At 41.7% G+C, this 22,578-nt stretch overlaps 1 protein-coding gene across 4 annotated transcripts in view; it reads right to left on the reverse strand.

Annotated features, from left to right (window-relative positions):
* The window catches only part of PRKAA1 (protein kinase AMP-activated catalytic subunit alpha 1), an 87,658-nt gene that overhangs the window by 50,989 nt on the left and 14,091 nt on the right, over positions 1–22,578 (reverse strand). For 2 of the 4 annotated variants that reach the window (XM_054810278.1, XM_054810279.1), the window contains exons 4-9: positions 21,079–21,223; positions 18,660–18,747; positions 17,532–17,756; positions 12,331–12,817; positions 11,778–11,904; positions 6,516–9,681 (exon numbers count right to left, since the gene is read on the reverse strand). In XM_054810278.1, the coding sequence (XP_054666253.1) occupies positions 9,437–9,681; positions 11,778–11,904; positions 12,331–12,817; positions 17,532–17,756; positions 18,660–18,747; positions 21,079–21,223 (1,317 nt within the window). In that variant the 3' untranslated portion in view covers positions 6,516–9,436. Of the gene's footprint in view, positions 1–4,659; positions 4,889–5,539; positions 5,647–6,515; positions 9,682–11,777; positions 11,905–12,330; positions 12,818–17,531; positions 17,757–18,659; positions 18,748–21,078; positions 21,224–22,578 lie in introns of those variants that run through there. The other 2 variants (XM_054810282.1, XM_054810280.1) reach the window with 2 other exon arrangements.

Raw genomic sequence — 22,578 nt, forward strand, 5'->3', positions numbered from 1 at the left:
TATTTAGCCTCTTACTTCTTCCCAAGTCTGTTTTCTTTCAGGATCCCCTTCTTCTCTCCACTCCAACACTGACTAAGATACTACCTTGGTTACCCTCTAGTGCTCAGTCTTTGCTTTTCTTCTGAGTTTCTTCAATGGAAGAGATACCATCCTTTTACCTGAATACTACACAATCCAACGCAAATCTTTAACTCTTATTATGCTTTGATATTTCAAGAAACAATCTACATTAAGTACTTAATTACTTACATGAGTCTGCTTATGTTCTACAAACATGTATTCAAGAAATAGACCATGTAAGTCTGAAAGACAACTACAGCAACCACTCTCCACCAGAGAGAATAAACATTCCTTTCAGTCTGCTTCCTCAAGTTCCCTGTAATGGTATGTCAACTGTTCCACCTGTTAAAAGTAATAAAAGCCTCCCACTATGAGTTTAGGCTCTAATCTATGTGAATTTTATTTTTTTTAAGAGAAAGATCAGCCTGAAAGCTATGTACCCTGATAGCACTATACTACCAAAATTGCCCAAACTGTACAGAGTGTGCTAGAGTAATTGATGGAAACTACAATTTCAAGTTAGAACTTCTGTTAAGCCTCAGATAACAAGATTGTTAACATGAGTGTGATAAGCCTCCCAAAAGCTGCATTATAATTTCTTGTAACTTGTTTCTCATATTTTTTATAAGCCATTCAGTTTTTCTCAGTAGCTCTTATAAGCACTTCTGATGATATATAGTTCTCAATAAATTCACAAAAAACCCTTACATTGCTACTTCTGGATGGGTTAAGCTCTTGCATTGTTTTCTAACTGACAGATAAAGGAAAACTCAATCTGTAAAACCAACTTAAAATATTAAAAGCACCAAAAATTACCTGCTGCTCAAAATAAAGATGCAGCAGTCTGTATCTCCCTGCTCTAAACCACATATACAACAGGCTATTTGCTGCTGTTCAAGAGATTTATTGCACTTCACACAATACACAAAAACAAAGAATCAAAAAAGAACACCAAAAGCCACAAAGATATACAACATCCAAAACAAAATACAAGGAAGGCAACAGTAGAATGGAAGACAGAAATAAAAATCAATCTCTGTTTAATATATGTAAGTATAGTAAACACTAGTGATTACCAGACATAGAATGAAAACCTTTAGAAATACTTCTGTTTTCTCAAGCTTAATGACACAATCTCTATATCCTGAAAGGGACTGAATAGCCCTACCTTTCTGTAGACTACTGTATGATTTATTTCCAGAGTTAAAAACAAAGATGTTAATAGACTCTTTAATTTGTGTATTCTGAGTTTTCAGCTATCAATATTAATGTAACCAACTTACGTAGCTACTGCATTAAAGATATTAATACAGTGGCAGCATGCTTAAAGCTGATTTAGCTTAATTTAGTTTAAATTTAAAGTCAGCTTTAAAAGGCTTCAAAATTTTGTTCACGAATTACAGAACTCCAGAACACAAAAGGATGTACAGAAGTGAATCACTGCCCCCCTGAACAGTGTCACCATTTGAGCAAAAAGAGGAAACTGTATTTAAGTGTTTTAACAGAAGCCTTTTCTCAAAGACATTTTTTATTTATTCATTATTTTTTAAATCGGACCAGACCACACACGCAGTATATTTATTATCACATATAAATTGCCTGCTTCAAACTTCCAAGTTTTTCTCTCCTCCATATTGCCAAGGGAACCCTTTTTTAGGATGAAATTTCTTAACACAAAAAGTTTAAAAACACAGGAGCACATACTGACAATTGTGGAATTGTTTCTACCAGGAAAATAATGTTATATCTGGTCTAACACAATGAATAAAGGAGAGATGCTCAGACAAGTAAAGTCAGGATACAGATTTAGATGTCAAGCATTCTGAAGATTTTAAAGGGGACTATACTTGGAACTGTTTTGTCCCCCTCCAGAGAAGATCTAATGAATTATGTAGTTAATGTGTAATTTATAGTCCCTCTTTCCCTCCTCTAACCCCCACCTACTCGAAAGATACTTTCTGCTTGAAGCACAATAGGACAATGGAACTATCTTTGCAATATCCTTCCAAAATTGCCAACGTTTCAAGACTCATTACTGCTATCAGAAGATGCTCGGAGCAGCTACCTAAACCTGACTTTCTAAAAGCATTAGACAGATTAATGGTGCATTAGCTGCTCTGCAGTATTTGCCTAGGCACTGTACACATGCAAATATGCTTACTCTTAATAAGAGAAAGAGACACATTCACAAGAAAGGAGAAAGCTATCAGAGTAGCTAAAGCATTATGTACGGTGTGGCTTATATCACTGTATCTCATTTACCCTTTCAACTTTCAGATCCAATGAGTTTCTCATCCCCATCCTTCTATCATATTTTTGTTATATGAACATGCAAAAACGAGATGGAATACAGATTTCATTTCACTGTGCCAACGCCACCAAAAGAAACAACTTATTTAGTACCAGACAGAAAAGGTAGAATGAAAGCTCAAGATCAGTGCATCCCAAAGAACAGGAAGACAAGCAAAGGAGGCAGGAGACCTGCATGGATGAGCAAGGAGCTCCTGGAAAAACTCAAAGAGAAGAATGCAGTTTACACAATGTGGAAAAAGGGACTGGCCACTTGGGAAGACTATAGGGATATAGTCAGAGAATGTAGGGATACAACAAGGAAGGCTAAGACCCACTTGGTATGAAATCTGGCAAGGGATGTCAAGGACAACAAGAAGGGCTTTTTCAAGTACACCAGCAGCAAAAGGAAGACTAGGGAAAATGTGGGCCCGCTGCTGAATGAGGTGGGTGCCCTGGTGATGGAGGATACAGAGAAGGCAGAGTTACTGACTGCCGCCTTTGCTTCAGTCTTCACTGCTAAGGTCGGCCCTCAGGAAACTCAGACCCTGGAGGCAGGAGGGAAAGCCTGGAGAAAGGAAGACTTTCCCTCGGTCGAGGAGGATTGAGTTAGAGAACATCTAGGCAAATGTGACATCCACAAATCCATAGGACCTGACAGGATGCACCCACAAGTGCTCAAGGAGCTGGCAGATGTTACTGGTAGGCCACTCTCCATCATCTCTGAACAGTCATGGAGAACGAGAGAGGTGCCTGAGGACTGGAAGAAAGCCAAAGTCACTCCAGTCTTCAAAAAGGGAGGAAGGAGGACCCGGGAAACTACGGGCCAGTCAGCCTCACCTCCATCCCTGGAAAGGTGATGGAACAGCTCATTCTGGGGATCATCTCTAAGCATGTGGAGGACAAGAAGGTTATCAGGAGTGGTCAACATGGATTCACCAAGGGGAAATCATGCCTGACCAATCTGATAGCCTTCTACGATGGCATGACCAGCTGGATGGATGAGGGGAGAGCAGTGGATGTTGTCTACCTTGACTTCAGCAAAGTTTCTGACACTGTCTCCCATAACATCCTCATAAGCAAGCTTAGGAAGTGTGGGATAGATGAGTGGACAGTGAAGTGGGTTGAGACTTGGCTGAATGTCAGGGCCCAGAAGGTTGTGATAAGCAGCGCAGAGTCTAGATGGAGACCTGTAGCTAGTGCTGTTCCCCAGGGGTCAGTACTGGGTCCGGTCTTATTCAACATATTCATCAGTGACCTGGACCAGGGGACAGAGTGAACCGTCAGCAAGTTTGCTGACAATACAAAACTGGGAGGAGTGGCTGACACACCAGAAGGCTGCGCTGCCATTCAGCAAGATCTCGACAGGCTGGAGAGTTGAGCAGAAAAGAATCTAATGAAATTCAACAAGGGCAAGTGTAGGGTCCTGCACCTAGGGAAGAATAACCCCAGGCACCAGTACAGGTTAGGGGTTGACCTGCTGGGAAGCAGCACTGCAGAGAAGGACCTGGGAGTCCTGGTGGACAACAAGCTCTCCATGAGCCAGCAGTGTGCCCTCGTGGCCAAGAAGGCCAATGGTATCCTGGGGTACATTAAGAAGAGCATGGCCAGCAGGTCAAGGGAGGTTCTCCTCCCCCTCTACTCTGCCCTGGTGAGGCCACATCTGGAATATTGTGTCCAGTTCTGGGCTCCCCAGTTCAAGACAGACAGGGAACTACTGGAGAGAGTCCAGGGGAGGGCTACAAGGATGATGAGGGGACTGGAGCATCTCTCATATGAGGAAAGGCTGAGAGAGCTGGGGCTGTTTAGTCTGGAGAAGAGAAGACTGAGAAGGGATCTGATCAATGCTTACAAATATCTAAAGGGTGGATGTCTAGAGGAAGGGGCCAGACTCTTTCCAGTGGTGCCCAGTGACAGGACAAGGGGCAACGGGCACAAACTGGAACACAGGAAGTTCCATCTGAACATGAGGAACAACTTCTTCACTTTGAGGGTGACCGAGCACTGGGACAGGCTGCCCAGAGAGGTTGTGGAGTCTCCTTCTCTGGAGATATTCAAAACCCATCCGGACACAATCCTGTGCAACCTGCTCTAGGTGATCCTGCTCTAGCAGGGGGACTGGACCAGACAATCTCCAGAGGTCCCTTCTAACTCCTACCACTCTGTGAATCTGTGAAGAAATGATCACTTTTTCAAATATGAAAAGCGTGAATGCAGCTGCTAGCAAGTTACCTAGTGTTTAGAGAAGGGATTAAAATATCATTTAGTGCTTATTCAGTCAATAAAAAAAGAGCAAGATAACATTAGTACCTCCTATTTTCCGCCAAACTTGCACCTTCATCCTTCAGCTCCTTACTTTTCTTTGCACAGTCTTCTAAGAGAATTTCCTTTCTTCTCTTAGTTGCATGTACCCAGTTAGCATCATCATCATCAGCCAGATCCTTGTCATCCGCAGCTTCTGCTTCAAATTGCTGAGAAGTAGCTTTTGAAACTTTCTCACCAATCTTTCTCTTCCACCCAAAAGAAGCCATTTGGAGAGCTAAAGAAAAACGTATTTTCAGTAGTTCGGTAATTTAGCTTTTAAGTACACAGAAGAAAAAATACACCTTGCTCATCTCAATTCTAAAACAGTAATATGCAACAGACTGCCACTCATCTGCACAAATTCTGCCCATTAGCTTTATCAGAGATGTCAGTCGGGTAACTATAATTTTGAGCACAGCCGAAAATTGATCTCTAGCAGGAAAAAAAGAGAAGAAAGAAGAAAAAAACCAAACCAAACCAGACCCCCAAAGCCAGAGCTGTGACACACCAGAAAGCCTTATAACGTTGAAGGCAACACACCGGAAACCAGACAAAAAGAGAAAGGAAATGACTCGGTCCGAGGTGAGTGACACAGGCACGGCCACTATCCCAGACGGCTACAAGCTGCAGCCGCCACGCCGACCTCCGCTGCACAGCCCCACATGCCTTCGCCCGGCCGCCTGAGAGACGGCCTCACCGCGGCCGGGAGCGAGGCCCAGCACAACCGACGGGGAGGCGGCAGGAGAGGAGCAGCCAGCAGGGCTGAGCAGACCGCGTCCTGCATCGGCTCCGCCCCGCCCAGCCTCCCGCCGAGGGGGCCCCGACACCGGCCTGCAGCCCGCCGTGGTTCGAGACCCGGCAGAAGCCCGCGGCAGGGGACCGTTACCTGCCGCTCTACTCCGAGCGCTTCTCTTCCGGATGCAAGCCCCGCTCGACCCGTGACCCCCCGCCGGCAGGAAGCGGAAGGGCGGGACGGGAGGGCAGAGCACCGGCAGCGACCATGGCCTGTCGCGGCGCCAGGGGCCGCCGGGAGCTGTAGTTTCCCCGGAACGGCTCGGGGAGGGCCGGGGGAGGGCGCTGGGGCGTGTGTAAATGCCGGCGAGATCCAGCTTTCATGAGCTCACCGGGAGGCGCCCGGGCACCGCAGGGCAGCGCCAGCTGGGTAACGGAGCGCCCTGAGGGCGAGCGCGGCTGCCGCGGTGCTGGTGCGCGGCGGGAGGTGCAGGACGGGTGATGCAGCTTTGGGGATTTTACCACCGGCTGCCCTGAGCGCAGCAGGTGTTAAGCGCGGAGGGACGGGCGAAGGCAGGCGGGAACGGCACCTGCGGGTCGCCCAGCGCAGCTCCACAGCACCTGCCGCTCCCTCTGGGCGCGGCCACCGCCTGACAGGGCGGGCGGCTCCCAGCACGAAATACCACGAGGGAAAAGGAGCAAGGCTGGAAGTGAGGGGTTTGGGCTTGGGTTTTTTTTTTTTTTTTCCCCTAACAGGAAGAAAAAGGCTACAGGATTTAAAATTGCACCCTAGTTACAGGGGCAAATACCAAGGCAGAAGAACCACGCGCGCCGCATGAAGAGAGCAGATAGGGCGCGGGGCAGAAGGGGACTTGGGCACCGAGCGCTGAGCGCCCATTCCACCTCACGTTCCTTTGTGCAGCGAGAGGGCTCACAGCACCGAGGGGAAAACGGTCAGTCAGGGGCCAGGCTGGCACAGGTGGTGGCCCAGCCTGCTTAGCTGGGAGTTCTGCAGTGAGTTATTGCTGCTTATTCTAAAATGGTAATTGCTGTTGTTTTTAAAACAAGTGTAACGGTCCTTGTATGTTAATTTATAACATACGTAACACCAGAAGACAGCATGCACACAGTTTCAAATGACATGGTTCAGCATTTCATGTTTACTTAAAGTTTTGAAAGTTTAAAAAGTTATACAGTTATAAACAAGCATTTTTTGCCAATCAGCTTTGTCAAAAGAAATTAACATAGGAAGTAGGCACATCTTTTCATATCTTACAATGGTAATCAACTGGTAAAATAAAATTTATTTCCACTTTTGTATTAAACACTCATATCAAGACAAACATTAAAGTTTTTTTAAATATTGCACCCATGATGAATTTTTATCCACTACTGAGTTATATTGCACATGGACAATCAGGTTCATCCATGTTTTTGAAAAAATCACAATACAAAGGCAAGATAATTCAATGTACTCCAACAGGAGTGAGCTTGGGAAAACAGAGTAACATACTTGACCAATTTGTGTATTTGCATAAACTGCGTCCTCACAACCCTGGCAGCTTTTGCAGTAAAGTTTTGTTTCATAGCATGCTGGCAGACACTAGGTGTGATGCTAAAAAAAAAGGGTCTGCAAGATCAGTAGGAACATGTGAGGAAAGCTGTTTCAACAGCAAGATCTACAAAGCATAGGAAAGTCACCCGACAGGCAGCTGTTCTGGGTTCAACTAAGTTGTCTGTCCCCTTTCTCCCTCCCCACCCCCTACAAAAATCTCAGTTCAATCAGAAAACTTTTGGCCATCAAAACTAATTTATCATACCAATAACTTTTACTTTATTTAAAACTATGCATACAGCACACTTCTGCAGAAACTTACTTTCATCTCCAGATACCAAAACAAAGGAAAAACCATGGTGGTCTTAATGCACAAGAGGGCCAAAAAAAGTATATAAAATTAAAAGCTATTTGCACCTTGACAGCTTGCATTTGTGATCAGCATTACAAGTTTGCAAACCAGGAGCAGATACCATTTATACATACTTAGTTTAACATATGCAAGAGTGATCCCAAACCAGTTCCAGATGATGAATTACAACAAATAAAAAACCTGTGCGTTTTGTTATATTCGTACAAGTGCACTATTTAACAATTTCAAAATAAAAGGGTAGCAAAAATGAACACACCAATTTACTCAGTACATGAGGCCCAATTCTTACAAGATTAAAAACAGCACTTCAAAGTAGGATTATGCAGCTGGTCCCTCATGTTGACATCTCAATCTCAGGAGTTTAAATCCCAAGCTTTATCTAAGGGGAATCTTCCACTCTGAGATACAGCAATACAACTTTGTATTACAGGGACCGTGTGTGATGCTTGAGGACAAGCAATTCAAGTTCTAACTTGCACCTACATACTAGATAGACCACACAACCGCCCAGTTCAGAATGCAGTTACAGCAGTTACAGGGCTTAAAGCAGCTTTACGTTTCTTCAGATTCTATGCATGTTCATAACATGAATGTCTGGACTGAAGCCAGTTGGCCTGGAATAAACTGTTCTTCTATCTGTAGCTAGCAGTGTTCTGTGGATGAAATCTCATTGGCAAGGATCCCCAACCATTTTAAAGAGCCCAGGTTTAACTGTTCATAGTAATGCCATGATTTCCAGCCTCTCCCTGGGATAGCAACCTTTGAAACAGAGTAGTTCATGAAGTTTATTTTGAAGAGTACATTAATTCTTGAATACAAAACTAAACATTTTATGACATACAGTTTACTGTTTATATCTATTAGTGCTACATGAAAACAGCACTGTGGCTAATTATATCTAATTTACAAGAGACTAAATGTTTTTGTGCAAGTACTGTGATTTTAACATATAAGGTTCAATTTTCTTCCTGGAACATTGCAAAAAACTATAAATGCAGAAGGATTTATTTTATGGATAATTGCAATTTACTGTTGAAAACTTTTTGAATATTAACACTCCTGTTTTCATGATCAGTTTTCCATGTTCAGCTGAAAAGCTGGACTATTTAATTTCACGATGAATTTAAATAACAAAGTTTGCTATAAAGGAAGCCTGGGAAAACCAAACATGTACATGTAGTTTCAACTGCAAAGTGAATTCTTTATAGTATATGCTAAGTTAACATGTGATAAACACCTGCATCAAAGTATTAACACATATGTTAAAAAACTGTCAATTTCAGATTCTGGAATAGCATGCAAGAGCCCTTAGGCTGTGCTTTTAACTACATGCACATGTTTCTGAGAAAAAGGATTCTCAGCCTGCAGCAGCAGCGGGGAGCTGCTGTGCTGCTACCACACTAAGGTGTATGCACAGATCAAGAGGCTGCTGACAGTTCTCCTTCACATAGCCACATTTTGTTTTAGCCCATGGGATGCGAAGGCTCCTCAGCATTAAGTTTCTTGCTCTTGCCTTTAGTGCATTACAGAACACCTACACGCATTTCCAACTGGTTGGATTTGCATGCATTTAATCAAATTTATCAGTTGTTAAAAGTAGTACATTATAATGCATTAAACTATTCTTTATCATTTACTATCAAATAAGGGGGAAGAAGCACAGCAGTTTTAACACGTTACTGTTAGAAAACATTGATAGTTCTGACCAGCTGAGGCACAACTGTAGATTGTGACCAATAAGTCATCCTTAGGTCACTGAACTAGGAAATGTAGATTTACTTACAGTGCATCAGAGCTATGTATTACCAGTGAAAAAACCAAGGAGGTCTAACTTAGTTGTTATATGCAGACTAATGTGCACTCAATGTAAAATGTTATGAACACTGCCCCAAGGGCACCTGATTTCCTGTATCTGTATTATGCTATTGGACAGGAGACAATCAGAATTCACTCCACCTTCAAAATAATATACGTAACTGCCCATAATCATTTCAATCCTTGTGCAAATTGCATTCTGTGGCTAGCTTTTCCAGCGCCTTAATTTAACTTGATTATAATCGGAAGCATCTGACTATGATTTAGGCATGCTTATTGCTATAAAAGAAATAAGCGCATCTTCAAAACTATTGTGCAAGTATTTTAATAAGATTTGCACACATCTCAAAGAATTCTATTGTATGACTCCCTGGTCTTGGAGTTAAGTCAGCTGTGGAAGAGTCAAGCGAAGAGGTCACTGATGAGGTAAGGGATGTATCTACAGATTTTCCTTGCACATCAGCATCTGAATCTTTTTGACAGGATCTATAGTTGCTCACAGAACCTGATCTCTGTGGAGTTGCAGTCCCAGACTTCACTTCAGTAATTTCATCTGGGGGGTGAGGGGAGAGAGGAAGAAAATTAGTTATCAGTATCAAATCACTTACAGAAACAGCAAACATCTTTCCCTTCTCACACTTCTTAATAGTTCAATTTAGGTTACTTTAAACAAAAACAGAATAGCATCATAAGGTTAAATCCAATAACAGTTCAAACATTTTGTTGATGCTTTTTGCTAGCATGTACTTTATTCTATTTTTGTTTTCTTTATATTTGGTTATTTATACTTTGTTATTATTTGCATTTTTTTATAATTCATTGACACATTAATTGCTAGTGCCTACATTAATTTATCCTTCACGTTTGGAAGTTTTTCCCCTTAGTAAGTTGCACATTTGGGCTGCAGCAGCTTAAGTTTACCTTGAGTATGAGGAGGAAACACTTTCATCTTAAAAGTAATATTCTACTGCAGTATCTCTGTTCTTACTTCAAATACTGAACATTAGTTTGACTCTCACCTGGCACCAGAAAAGTTATTTCCAGGAGAAATCACTGAACACAGGAGAGACTGCTTTTTCACAAAGGTACTTTAAACTACAGTTTGGTAAGAGAAACAGAGAACCATTAACAATTGTGGAGCGAAAGGAAAGTCGAATCAGCTTCACTATTGGAAAAGAGATGGCAAATCCATGCCCTTGGGTTGTACTTCCTCAAGAGTTGAGGCCAGGACTGCAGCAGGCTGCCCTCCCCCAGCTGCATGGCTCTAAGCAGGCATCTCCTGTCCAACAGGGATGGCATTTGTCCTATACTGCAGTAGGTCAGCACAGGAAAGTGATTAGTCCCCTGTATCAAGTACCACTGGATCTAAGCAAGCACCTGTATTGTCAGAAGGAACGAGGCAAGGACTGCACAGCCAAGTCAGATCAGATTAAACTGTCATGAGACACGGCCTTAGCCACCCTATACTATAATCCAGGCACTCCAGTAAATCCTTTTTCCATGCCAGTTATTTTCCCTGAGCCATTGGCTGTACTATTAGTCTACTATACCCATAAACAAGCATTATGGCCAGTCTCTATTAGCTCCTCCATATGTTTTCAGGAAGCTATACTGTGTAACTGTTCACTCTGTAAAACTGATCTTTCTACAGATTAGACCAACTGCTTTCAAGACTTCATTTACTGCAAGCGTTCAACTCCTTTCTCAAATTGTGTCTACTCCTAGCATTGGTGAGTTGACTCTGCCCAGCAGCTAATAGCTCAGTGCAAGGGGGAAGAGAACGGGAAGGATAAAAATGAGAAAGCCTCATGGGTGGATATAAACATAGTTTAATAAGAAGAAAGGGAAAAAAGTGACAAAGGCAACTACTCACCACACCTCTCCAAAGCAGACTGATACCCAGCCAGTCTCAAGGCTACCTTCCCCAAACCCCCACCCCCTCAGTTTCTTTGCCAAACATAACATTATATGGCATGGGTTATCCTTTAGGCCAATCTGCTCAGCTCTCCAGGCTGCATAGCCTCCCAACTTCTTGCTCACCCCCAGCCTAGGAAAGACTAGATACTATGCAAGTACTGCTCAGCAACAGCCACAATGTTGTGACTAAATCGTAACATCTGTGACAAACGTTGTTATGAATGTTTTAGTCACAGATGCAAAACACAGCCCCATATAGCTGCGATGAAGAAAACGAACAGCATCTCAGCCAGACCCAGTACAACAATGTAGAGTCCAAGTAAAATTTAAATGCCTAGATGCCAAGCATTATCTTCACTAGGAAATGTTACTCACTTGCTTACTTCAGATCTAAATCAATGTTTAAATTTGGGGGTGGGGCTCCAAAGGCAGTTTAGGGTGATCCAAACCTCACCTCTTACAGCCCCATCGCCTCCCACACTAGTGGTGTTAGTGCTGGTGCAGACACAAAATGGACCAGTTCAGGAGTTGATACAGCTAAAAAGCTACTATTTTAGGGATGAAGCAGCTAACCATTGGATCACAGGAACACTGGACCAGGAAGGAATAAAGAAACTAATACAGATCTAGATTGGCAACACTTACTTCACTGTAAACAAGTAAATTAAGACATGCTTGCTTTTAGAATTAGTTCCTGTGGAAGTCCATTAACTTATGTAAGTCATCACATACCATCAATGCTACGGAAGTCCAGTAAGTATGTCCTGCTGTCCACCTGATACAACTGTAGACTCATTTTGGAATACGCACTTGTCACTGGGTTCTTCCTTCGAACACGCAGATAGTATGGATTTACAACCTAGTACAAAAGATTTGAGCTAGTAACTAGAACCACTTGAGAAGCGCTGCATATTGGGTTTTTTTCATTTTAACTCACTGTTATTAACAGAATTCAGGCTTATCTGCTGGAGTTTTGGTTTGTTTGGTTTTGGTTTGGTTCTTTGGGTTTTTTTGGTTGGTTGTTTTGTTTTTTAGCCAATAGAAAGAAAAAAAAACATTTCTACAGCCACCAATAGAAAAGTTACACGTTAGCAACACTTTTTCTCCTGTCAGCACAAATAGCCTCCCCCACAACCCTTTCTGCAGAGCAAGCACAAGCAGTCAGCAAAGGCACGAGATTATTTTCCAGCATGGGAGAACATAATTTCAGACTTCTAGGCTATATAGAACACAGCTCAAACAAAAAATTGCTGTTGTCTGTTGTAAAGATCCTTTATTCTTTTACCTTCCATTCATAATCCAGTTGTTTAATTGCTCGACAAACTTCAGCCATGATATCATTTGGTCGACTCTGACTCCGTATTCCCAAATGCCACTTCGCTCTTCTTACACCTTGGTGTTTTGACTTCTGTGGGTTGAGCTCATCAAGAGTATGACGGGGACGTGGTGCTTCAGCTACTAAAAATGGCACTCTCTCAGGATGAGGGCGAGACAGGTGGTGATCATCAAGAAAAGAATCCGGTGGGCTTGTAGCCAAGTAGAAGTCTTTGGCCTCATTCATTATTCTTCTATTATCTATAATGAGGTGATAAGCAACTGCTAAAGGGTCCTGATGATTTCGGCTGTATAGACAACTTAGTACTTCCTCTTCAGTGCATTCAAACTTCTCACACACTTCCTTTAAGGCTTCATCATCAATCATGGTAGAGCTATATGATGGGTCTTCAGGAAACAAGTATTTGGGAAGGTCCTGCTTAAACCATTCATGTTCCCTAGATTTAAAAATAAACACATTCTGAGTATATGCATGTAAAACAAACCTTTTTAATATCAAATTCTTTTAAAAACAAACCTAATACAAAAAGAATCAGTTGTCAGTCCAAGTCCCCTTCCATGCAGCACAGACATTGAAGCAGTACATGATGGAAAGTAATCTCCTCCTTCACAAGGTTTTGCTAGACATTTTGCAGGAGACTGGAAGAAATCCTCTTTCCTGTAAGTGTTTCAACTACCTGAGCTCCAAAAATATCTTTGTTTAACTCATCAAGCAGCTTTTTACATAAATGGTGTATTTTTTACTATGTTAGTTTTGAGATATTTTCAACTGAAATTCTTGTACTACCGATGTGAGTTATCCCTCCCCAAGTACACACATAACAATACATAACAAAACTAAGAAATGTTGATGCTGAGTAATTTTTTGGTAGATGATTGGACACGGATTTTTGAACATTAAAGTCACAATTCACTCCCCACCCCAAACAAGTTCCCTATCATTTTTTCATTCAGAACACCCCCAGCTGTCTCTTCAAGACTTAAAAGAGTTGAAGGAAGCTATGGAATCATCAAAACTGTACCTCTTTACTACTACATCCATGGGCTGGTATTCATAAAAGGGAAAAGGAAAGATATAGAAGGAACCAAACACGTTGCCCAATCACGCACAAAAAATAAGATTGTCTTGTGTGCCTAGAATAAGCTGCTTAACTAGCCAAAGGGTATGGCGTGACATTAATTTTTAAAATATTCTAGCCTACAGCATAAAGACTTGCTACAGATTTAAAAGCAGTTATATGGATGTCATGGTTTAACCCTGTCCAGCAACTAACCACCACACAGCCACTCGCTCATGCCCTGACCCCACGGTGGCTTGGAGGGGAGAATCAGAAGCGAAAAAGTGAGAAAAACTTGTAAGTTTCTCCACAGCAGAGATGCCAATCCACCCACAGCTGGTGCCTCCATGTCTGTACAGCTCATTATTGCCAGGGTGTGGGTGTATGACATCATACAAACTTTTGCCACATGCACCGTGTGCACCAGATTTCATCCAGGTGTTTGGCTACCTGGTCATTATAGATCCCCTCCATCACAGCCAGTTCCCTCAGATACAGGACACCTCCCTCAATGGTGGTCCACTTGCTTAGGGAATTTGCAAGTTCTTCCTTGAAGGAATGCCTGTCCTTCACACTCAACAGGAGTTACCTCCAAAGACTGAGGACTCCTGCTCCTTTTACAATCCCTTTGTCATGGCCTTATCCATAGCAAGGGAATCTCAGATGCCAGGCTTCCTAACCCTCTAATTCCTGACTATTTGTCCCAATATCCAAGCACCAGAGTAACCAGATGAGAATTAGCTCACCTGGTTGACAGCTGAAATCTTTTCACATATCTCACAGCTTACTTAGGGATACAGTGCATACTATCTCATTTATGATTTCATAATCAGTCTCTTCCTCCTCCTGTTCTTGTGACTGCCCTGCAGAACAGGCTGCCACTTCTGATTCTCTCCTGCTCCCTCTCAGGAGAAGCTTCTTCATCCCTTACTAAATGAGTTGACTTCCACTTTGATTGTTTCTTTTTAATTTTAAGGGCAACTGATATAGTTGAAGGCTGGGTCTCTGGCTTAGCCACAATGTCTGTTTTCAGATCCACAGACCCTCTCTGAGGGTATGAGTACTATTGAGCAGTGTTCAGCAGGTGCAGGGCAGGCCCCAGCACCATGCGATAAGCTGTGCCTCTGAAAAAAAAAAGATTCCCTGGCTATTCCAAACATTCTATCATTTCATCAGGATTTCACACTTGTTCAGGAGTGAAGTCCCAGACCATTGGAGGTGACAAGCTTTCTAGATACCTGCCCATATTCTCCCACATGCCTTGCCACCCATAACCACACTATTGTGGGGCCTGGGTGATATTCCTAAATAGCTCGTAAACCTTAGGAATATTGTTTCAGCTTTTTCTACAAAACACTAGTAGAAGTATTTTGATTACCCAAGGATGTTCAACATACTGAAGAGTTACTGTAACGAGGGAGAAAATATCACAGAAGATGGTGGTGAAGGTGCCATTCTATTTCCTCCACAAAAAAACCAACCTCTCAGAAAAGGATAGTTGTTGTCTCCATGAGATGGTACCCAAAGTACAGTAACAGCTTCAGTACAGAGCTCAAACACCAGATTAAGCTCAAGGCCAGTGTTTTAGTAATAAATCTCCCAGGCAAAACATCACTAAGCCCTACAAACACAGCCAAAACCAATCTTGTACAGCAAGGAAGGGAACATGGCACAGATAAGATAAATATCAAGAACAGAAAAATCAGTATGTGACCAGCCACTGTTAACAGATATAATTATAAATTCCATCTTATATGCTCTGGTCAAACCTGCTATTATCTAAAACCCTTCAAGCCCCACACTGGGCACCAAAAAGGACTGTTGCATTTTAACTGCAGACAGCAACTAAGCACCACGCAGTCATTGCTCACTACCTGCCAATGGGATGGGGCAGAGAATTGGATGGGTAAAAACAAAAAAGAAACTGAAGGGCTGAGATAAAACCAGTTTAATAATTAGAAAGATTTTTTAAAAAAAAAATTTAAGAAGAAAAAAAAGCAAAACAAACAGGAAAATAAAACCCAGGAAAAACAAGTGATACAAATGAAAACAATTGCTCATCACCAACTGACTGGTGCCTAGCCAGCTGCTGAGCAGCTCACCCCTGCCAACCTCCCTCCCAGCTTATTCCATACCATATAATGTCATGCTCAGCAATATACTTTGGTCAGCTGAGGTCAGCTGTCCCAGCTGTTTACCCTCCCAACCTTTTGTGCACCTCTAACCTACTCACTCCAATGGCAGTGTGAGGAGCAGAAAAGACCTTGACATTGTGTAAGCACTGTTCAGCAGTAATAAAAACATTTGTGTTATCAACACTATTTCCAGTACAAATCCAAAACACAGCCCTCTACAAGCTACTGTGAAGACATCCCAGACAAAATCAGTACAATGAACCAAGCTCTCGTCAGTGTGATCCTGAAAACATGCTCAGCACAAATGTGTTGAGCAAAATACACTTTCTTCAGAAGCAACCAGTTAATTTGGAAGCAGAAAACGCTTTTCCTGTACCACTACAAAGCACAGCGCTAGCTGGATGACTGAACTCAGAGGACTATTTTGTTACTATTCATCGCAGTAGGCCTCTCCCCTTGTATGCACACAGCCTCCCCTAGAAGAATTAAAGTATTTGATTAAACTCAGTTTGTCCTTTAAACTGTGAGGTGACATGACTAATAGAACAGAACTGTTTAGGATTCAAAATCTATCCGTGTTCCATAAACAATGTTTTTCAGCATCTTTTTCACACCACTTCTCTTCTGGACTTAGTTAACATGATTGAGATAAGCTAAATTCCTGTCCACTTGAGTTTTACAATGCTTAGTTCTCACAGTGCTTTGATTTATGCAAGAAAGTACTTCCCATTGTAATAAAGTACCAAGGCAAAAGCACATCACGTTTTTTGTTCTACTGAAAGAACAAGAATGTTGTCAACCTCCTAACTTCCAACCTTAAAAGAAGCAGTATTTTCACTAAGGTAGTATATCAGAGCTCTCGCCTTAGCTTCTCACAAGGGAAACAGGAAAACCTAACTAAGCTGCTGCATGAGGTACAGCTCTATCAGCTACCAATTTTTTTTTTTATTTGATCCACTGCACACTTGTCAAAGTAGTCACTTTCTCCAGAATCTCCTCATGGAATCTGGAGTCCATGATGGCTATCTGTACCTACAAGCTTTAACTTATCAGTGTTTGATGCAGTAATTATCACTTATACACAAATTCATGCCAGAGTTTCAAAAAACTAGAAAGTGCTATGTTGCATGTGGAATATTCACAGTCTTAACTGATGATTTTTCATATTCTGAAGAAATATTAATGTCCTGGTTCTGGCAAGGACAGAGTTAATTTCATGAGGAGCCAGGACAGGTGAGCCAAGCTGGCCAGGGGCTATTCCATACCATGTGACATCATGCTCGCCATAAAAGGGGGCTAGCTGGGGAGGGGCGGGTTCGGCGTGGCTCCGGGACAGGCTGAGTGTCCAGTAGGTCGGTCAAATTGTTCTTTGTTATCACCCATTGTGAATATCTGTTATCAGTACTGTTGTTGATTGTTTCCCTCTCCCTTGCTGTCCCAGTAACCTGCCCTTATCCCAACCCTCGAGGCTTTGCCGTTGTTTTTCTGTTCTCCTCCCCAGCCCGCCGGGGGAGGGGTGAGTGAGCAGCGCGTGGCACCCAGCTGCCGGCTGGGGCTAAACCATGTCAATTAATAAAAGTGGTAGTTACCAGATTAAAGACCTGTAACTTCCTCTCAGACATTTACAGTAGAGAATAGTGGTTCTTAACAGCAAAGACTTTTTTTCCCAGAGAAATCAGAGTGCTGTTTTTGCAAACCACTCTGCAGGTAAACAGCTTTGCTATAGTGGTCTTAAACCTAGAGTTTCTCAGAATTTCTATATGTAATGTACGTAATCTGTTTTACTGTGACCTCCAACAGATACTTCATTGGCCACTGGAGATCAGAACCATTAGAAGTTGAATTTTCATCTCAGTCTATAAAACACAAAAGTTGTATGAATGATTTCTTTGTTCTGCATATTTGCACTAAGATTATCATTTCAGCATCCTGTGATCAGACATCAGTTAGTGTTTTACCTAATGTCTCTGATTGTTGCTCTCTTCATTGGATCCACTTGCAGCATGTGCTTCAAAAGACTAATTACAGATGGATTCAGGTACTGAGGGGTATAAAAGATACCATCACATATCTTCTTAAAAAGAGTTGGCACGTGATCATCATCAAATGGAAGCGTTCCACACAACAAAGCATAGAGAATAACTCCACTGCTCCAAATATCTACTTCTGGACCTGCATACAATCTGGGAAAAAGTTAATTATTAGTGATTTCTATTTAATACATTTAAATAGATTTTTTTCTCTACTTTCTTACATTGTATCACAGTAATTAAAAGTGTATGAACTTCAGACAACTAATCTGCAAGTATATACCACTGTTAGTTCTATGCCATGCCTCCCTCGACCTTTAGTGTCCTTCCCCTTCAAATATATAACAGGGCACAAGTACACAGTTTTCCTCTCTCTTGTATAACAATAATCCACAAATGCAATTTAAGACAATGGCAAACTGAAAGAAACTGGCACCTACTACTAAGAAAGCATGTTATACACAGTTATCACTGTTTTAGTGAAATTTGTTCAAAGTCATCTATACCCCAAATCTGTGAGGCTGAAAAGCTTAAGACAAGTCCATAAAGCAGAATTTGTCACATATTGTGTGCTACTGCCTGAATAAAACAGACATTTGGCCTCCAATCAGCAGGAGGTAATACTAGGATGGGTAACTGAAAGCAGCAGATTTGACAATCATTGAGTCCAAAAAAGGGGAAGTTACCTTCACGCTGAGTATCTACTCTGCAGCAGATATTTCACTGCTACTCAACTTCACAGCAGACTTTGCCTGTAATTCTATCCATACCTCTACTTCCAAGATCTGAGCTGTAAGTGAGATTTTTAAACCAATTCAGGCACACTGTACACACTGGATTTGGGAGATTAGACATCACCTCCACCTTACAGGAACTATTCAAAGCTAATTCTTAGAAGCCTTAAATATGCATGAAAAATTATCAAGACAATTAAAAGTTCAGCCCACAGTTTCTCAGCATCAAGCTTGTCAACTGCACTAGTTTTGTAGCCTTTAGAATCAAGCAGCAAAATGGCTGAAGTACATGCACACATGTATCCAATATAAAAGAAACTACCTTCCTGAAATCACTTCTGGTGCAGCATAGTTAGGGGAACCACAGCTTGTTCTTAAAAATTCTCCATCTGACATCATATTTGATAGACCTGAAAGTGTATAAGAGTAACTACTAAAAATTCAGAGAGCAAAATGATTTCACACTGCATATACCACCTAGAACAAATCACTAGCAATTCAAGTTAGAAAATTAACAAATTTATTTCAATAAAGAAGTAATATTGTTTGGAATTACTGAAATTTTTATATGAACATACCCTATAATCCTCCATTTAGTTTACCAGAAATCTGAGTAACATCAATCCATTATCGCACACAACCTAGAAATGTTTGAGAACATATTCATTCCAAGACAAAAACCAGTCCAATTGATATGACATAGGCATGATAGAGAAGAAAGTTGCTCTAAAAGAGATGGAGCTGGATAGCAGAATAGGATTTTGGTCATTAACAAGAAGGTCTTAAAACCACACTTGCTTCTAAATGCCAAAGTGGAAGATGCTACCACAGAACTGCCTAAAATTCTGTAAGATGTTTATACAGAATAAGGGAACTGAGGAGTACACGTGCCTTCACCACAATTTAGACACCTACACTGCTCAGCTGGTTCCTGAATCACTGCAGTTCAGTAGTTTGATTTTTAGATATTCTGTTAGTAATTAAAGTGTACTTCAGAACTAGGCCATCTTCATTCACCAGCCCTCAGTATAGTCTAGTAAAGAACGACCACTTCCAGAATAGCTGTGGGAAATGTCTTCTACTTTGCTCACTGGAGGCTACATGATCAAGATTACCATAAATCAGAGAACTCAGTCTCCAAGAAAGAAATATGCCTTTTTATGGGGGGGTGGGGGGAAGAGGGGGAGGAGCAGGGAAGAGGAAAGTGTACAGCTTGGATAGCTTTCATATTCTAATACACAAAAGCATTTATTAAGCTCTTGTTTAATACAATAGTGTATTGTTTAATACACTAGTCACGATTAACTGAGTGCTACAGCTTTGTTGATACTTAAGTTACAGGAAGGTATTTTTATAAGTTTCTGTACTTCATTTCTTCACCTCATAATCCATTTCACCCAAAGCATTTTTTACACACAAGAAACCAATACGATTCCCAGTATCCAACATACTTGAACATTGTAGTTTTAAAATATACTTAGAATATTCAGCATTACTTAGCACCTTTCATCAGAGGCCTCAAAGTGCTTTACAAGGGCAGGCACTATCCACTATGTCAACAAGAGATATATGATGATGATGATGATACAGCAGTATGGCTACCTTACTATGCTTATATGGTGAAGTTTCCTGATTCAGATAGTTCCAAGAACTAGCTGCCGGTCACCTCAGCAGCTGTGTCACAAGCAGCTACTATAAACAATTAAGCTTTCTGATTAGTAAGGCCGGTATACAGCTGTTGGAGCAAGTCCAGAGGAGGGCCATGAAGCTGATCAGAGGGCTGGAGCACCTTTCCTATGAGGACAGGCTGAGAGAGCTGGGGTTGTTCAGCCTGGAGAAAAGGCGGCTCCAGGGAGATCTAATTGCGGCTTTCCAGTACCTAAAGGGGCCTACAGAAAGATGGTGAGGGACTGTTTATCAGGGAGTGTAGTGACAGAACAAGGGGTAATGGGTTTAAACTAAAAGAGGGTCGATTTAGATTAGATGTTAGAAAGAAATTCTTCACTGTGAGGGTGGTGAGGCACTGGAACAGGTTGCCCAGAGAAGCTGTGGATGCTCCATCCCTGGAAGTGTTCAAGGCCAGGTTGGATGGGGCTCTGGGCAACGTGGTCTAGTGGAGGGTGTCCCTGCCTGCAGCAGGAGGGTTGGAACTAGATGGTCTTTGAGGTCCCTTCCAACCCTAACCATTCTGTGATTCTATGAAAAAGTACAGGAGTTTGCAAGATTAACTGTTCTTATTTTACCTTTTATGCTTTAATTGAATTTTTTCAATCACACCTTTAGAGTTTTTAAAGTGAATTTAGAGTAGTTTAATAGGACGACTAGTGTATTTTACTATAGCATTGTGGTTCTTAAACACTATGAACTGCCCTTGAGCTTCCAAGGGAGCTAAGCATCTACATTTTACAGATGGTGAAACAGGCAATAGGAGTGAACTTTGAAGTGGAAAGGTCAGAAGCTAAGTCTGTTTAGCATTTCAGAGAAAACACTCTTAAGCAAAACCAAACAAGTCAGTTCACAATTTCACCCAGTCACAGAAAATACCTGAAAAGAAAGCTTGAGAGGAGAGCAAGTGCTACACATGTGCAATTTTGCTTTACATTCATAGTCTTCAGGTTCTTGTATTGTGTCCCACCAAAAGGATATTCAAGTATACACATTTTATTAAAAGTTCCCCACAGTAATTAACAGGATCTAAATAGCACCAGAAAAGTGATCAGATATAGAACAGCAATGCTTACCAAAGTCAGCTATCTTGGCATTCATGTGTGCATCAAGCAGCACATTTTCAGGCTTCAGATCTCTATGTACTACCATATGCCGGTGACAGTAATCCACACCAGAAAGGATTTGCTGGAACAGACGTCTACTTTCCTTCTCGTCCAGCTAAGACAGACAGCAGATTATCAGAACTTGTGTCAGAAAGCTGTGTAGTTTATGTCATTTTGTTTGTACCACAGCTCCAAAATGACTAATCCAAAACATACCCACCAACTCAAAGTCACTGAAATTTCTCAATCACACTTTTGAAATTGGTTAGGCAGATGTTACATACCTAGTAGCTAGAAACATTAGCACCCAAACATTAGCTTTGTCTAACTGGAATATCAATAAACTTTGACATTGAAGCACACCGTAAGATTTAAGCTGACAAAAGCTGCCGACACGCAGCACATAAGTGATGTATTTTAGATGCTATTTAATTTATGCTATTAGCAGCTAGTCCCAAACAGCAGACTTAGCTGGGCATTTCCTGTGAACATGACCTAATCCATGTCAAAGTTTGTTCTAACAACTAACTAAAAGTATCCTGGCTATCTAGATGGTTTGTCAGAAGTAAGTTCAGAGCTTTCAGAGAAACTGTTCTACCAGTAGAAGAGCGTAATAAGGGCACAATGGTAGCTTTCCAATAATGGGTTATACTATAGAAATAGTTTTCAGCTATTCCAGCTGAATACACATCCATCCAGTTTGTACACAGTAATTGCAGATTAACATATCAGTAGAGAGGAAAAATGCTATGACAAATTCATACATAAAGATCTGCAATATGTTAACACATAACCATTTTTACTTTCAGAACAAGATGTAGTCATAAAGTATAATCGCTAACAGCAAAATTAATGATGAATACATAAAACCAAACCTTAGTTTAACAGTGACCGGTACCCCCTGCTCCTAACCCGTGGTAATGTGGTTAGCCTAACTAACGTCATTTTATGAGGCAAGCAGCCATTCTGCGACCAAGTGAGTCACGTATTTGTGCCCTTTCCTGGGCCCCAAAGGTCCTGTGAATCAAGCAAACCAAACCGATTTTTTCTTCCCCTCCCTACCAGCCTCAAGATTCCCAGGCACCAGCCAGATTACTCCCTTCCTCACCCACCTTGAAGGTCCCAGGCACCCGGCCAGCCAGGTGGTGACGACCCCCTCACAGAACAGGGAAGCATGGCAGCACCCAGAGCACTATACAAAAAGTCAAGCAGTTACAACTCCTAAGTGGGGAACCTGGAGCAGAACCATCGCTGGACAGTGAGACCCCAGTGTCCAGGAACGCCTCCACTGTCCTCTGCTTCCTCCAAGGATGGAGTGACTTGTGTTCTTTCATATAATTTTTGAGTCTAGACTGTGATTGTTGTATTGATACAGTAAACCGTGTATTAATATTTGACCCTATCTGCATAGGATCCAGGTGATGAGAAATCATATGTGAAGTTGTATTATAAATTCTGTATTATGCTACT

The sequence above is a fragment of the Grus americana genome, chromosome Z (assembly GCF_028858705.1).
Source record: "Grus americana isolate bGruAme1 chromosome Z, bGruAme1.mat, whole genome shotgun sequence".
Classification (NCBI taxonomy): Eukaryota; Metazoa; Chordata; class Aves; order Gruiformes; family Gruidae; genus Grus; species Grus americana.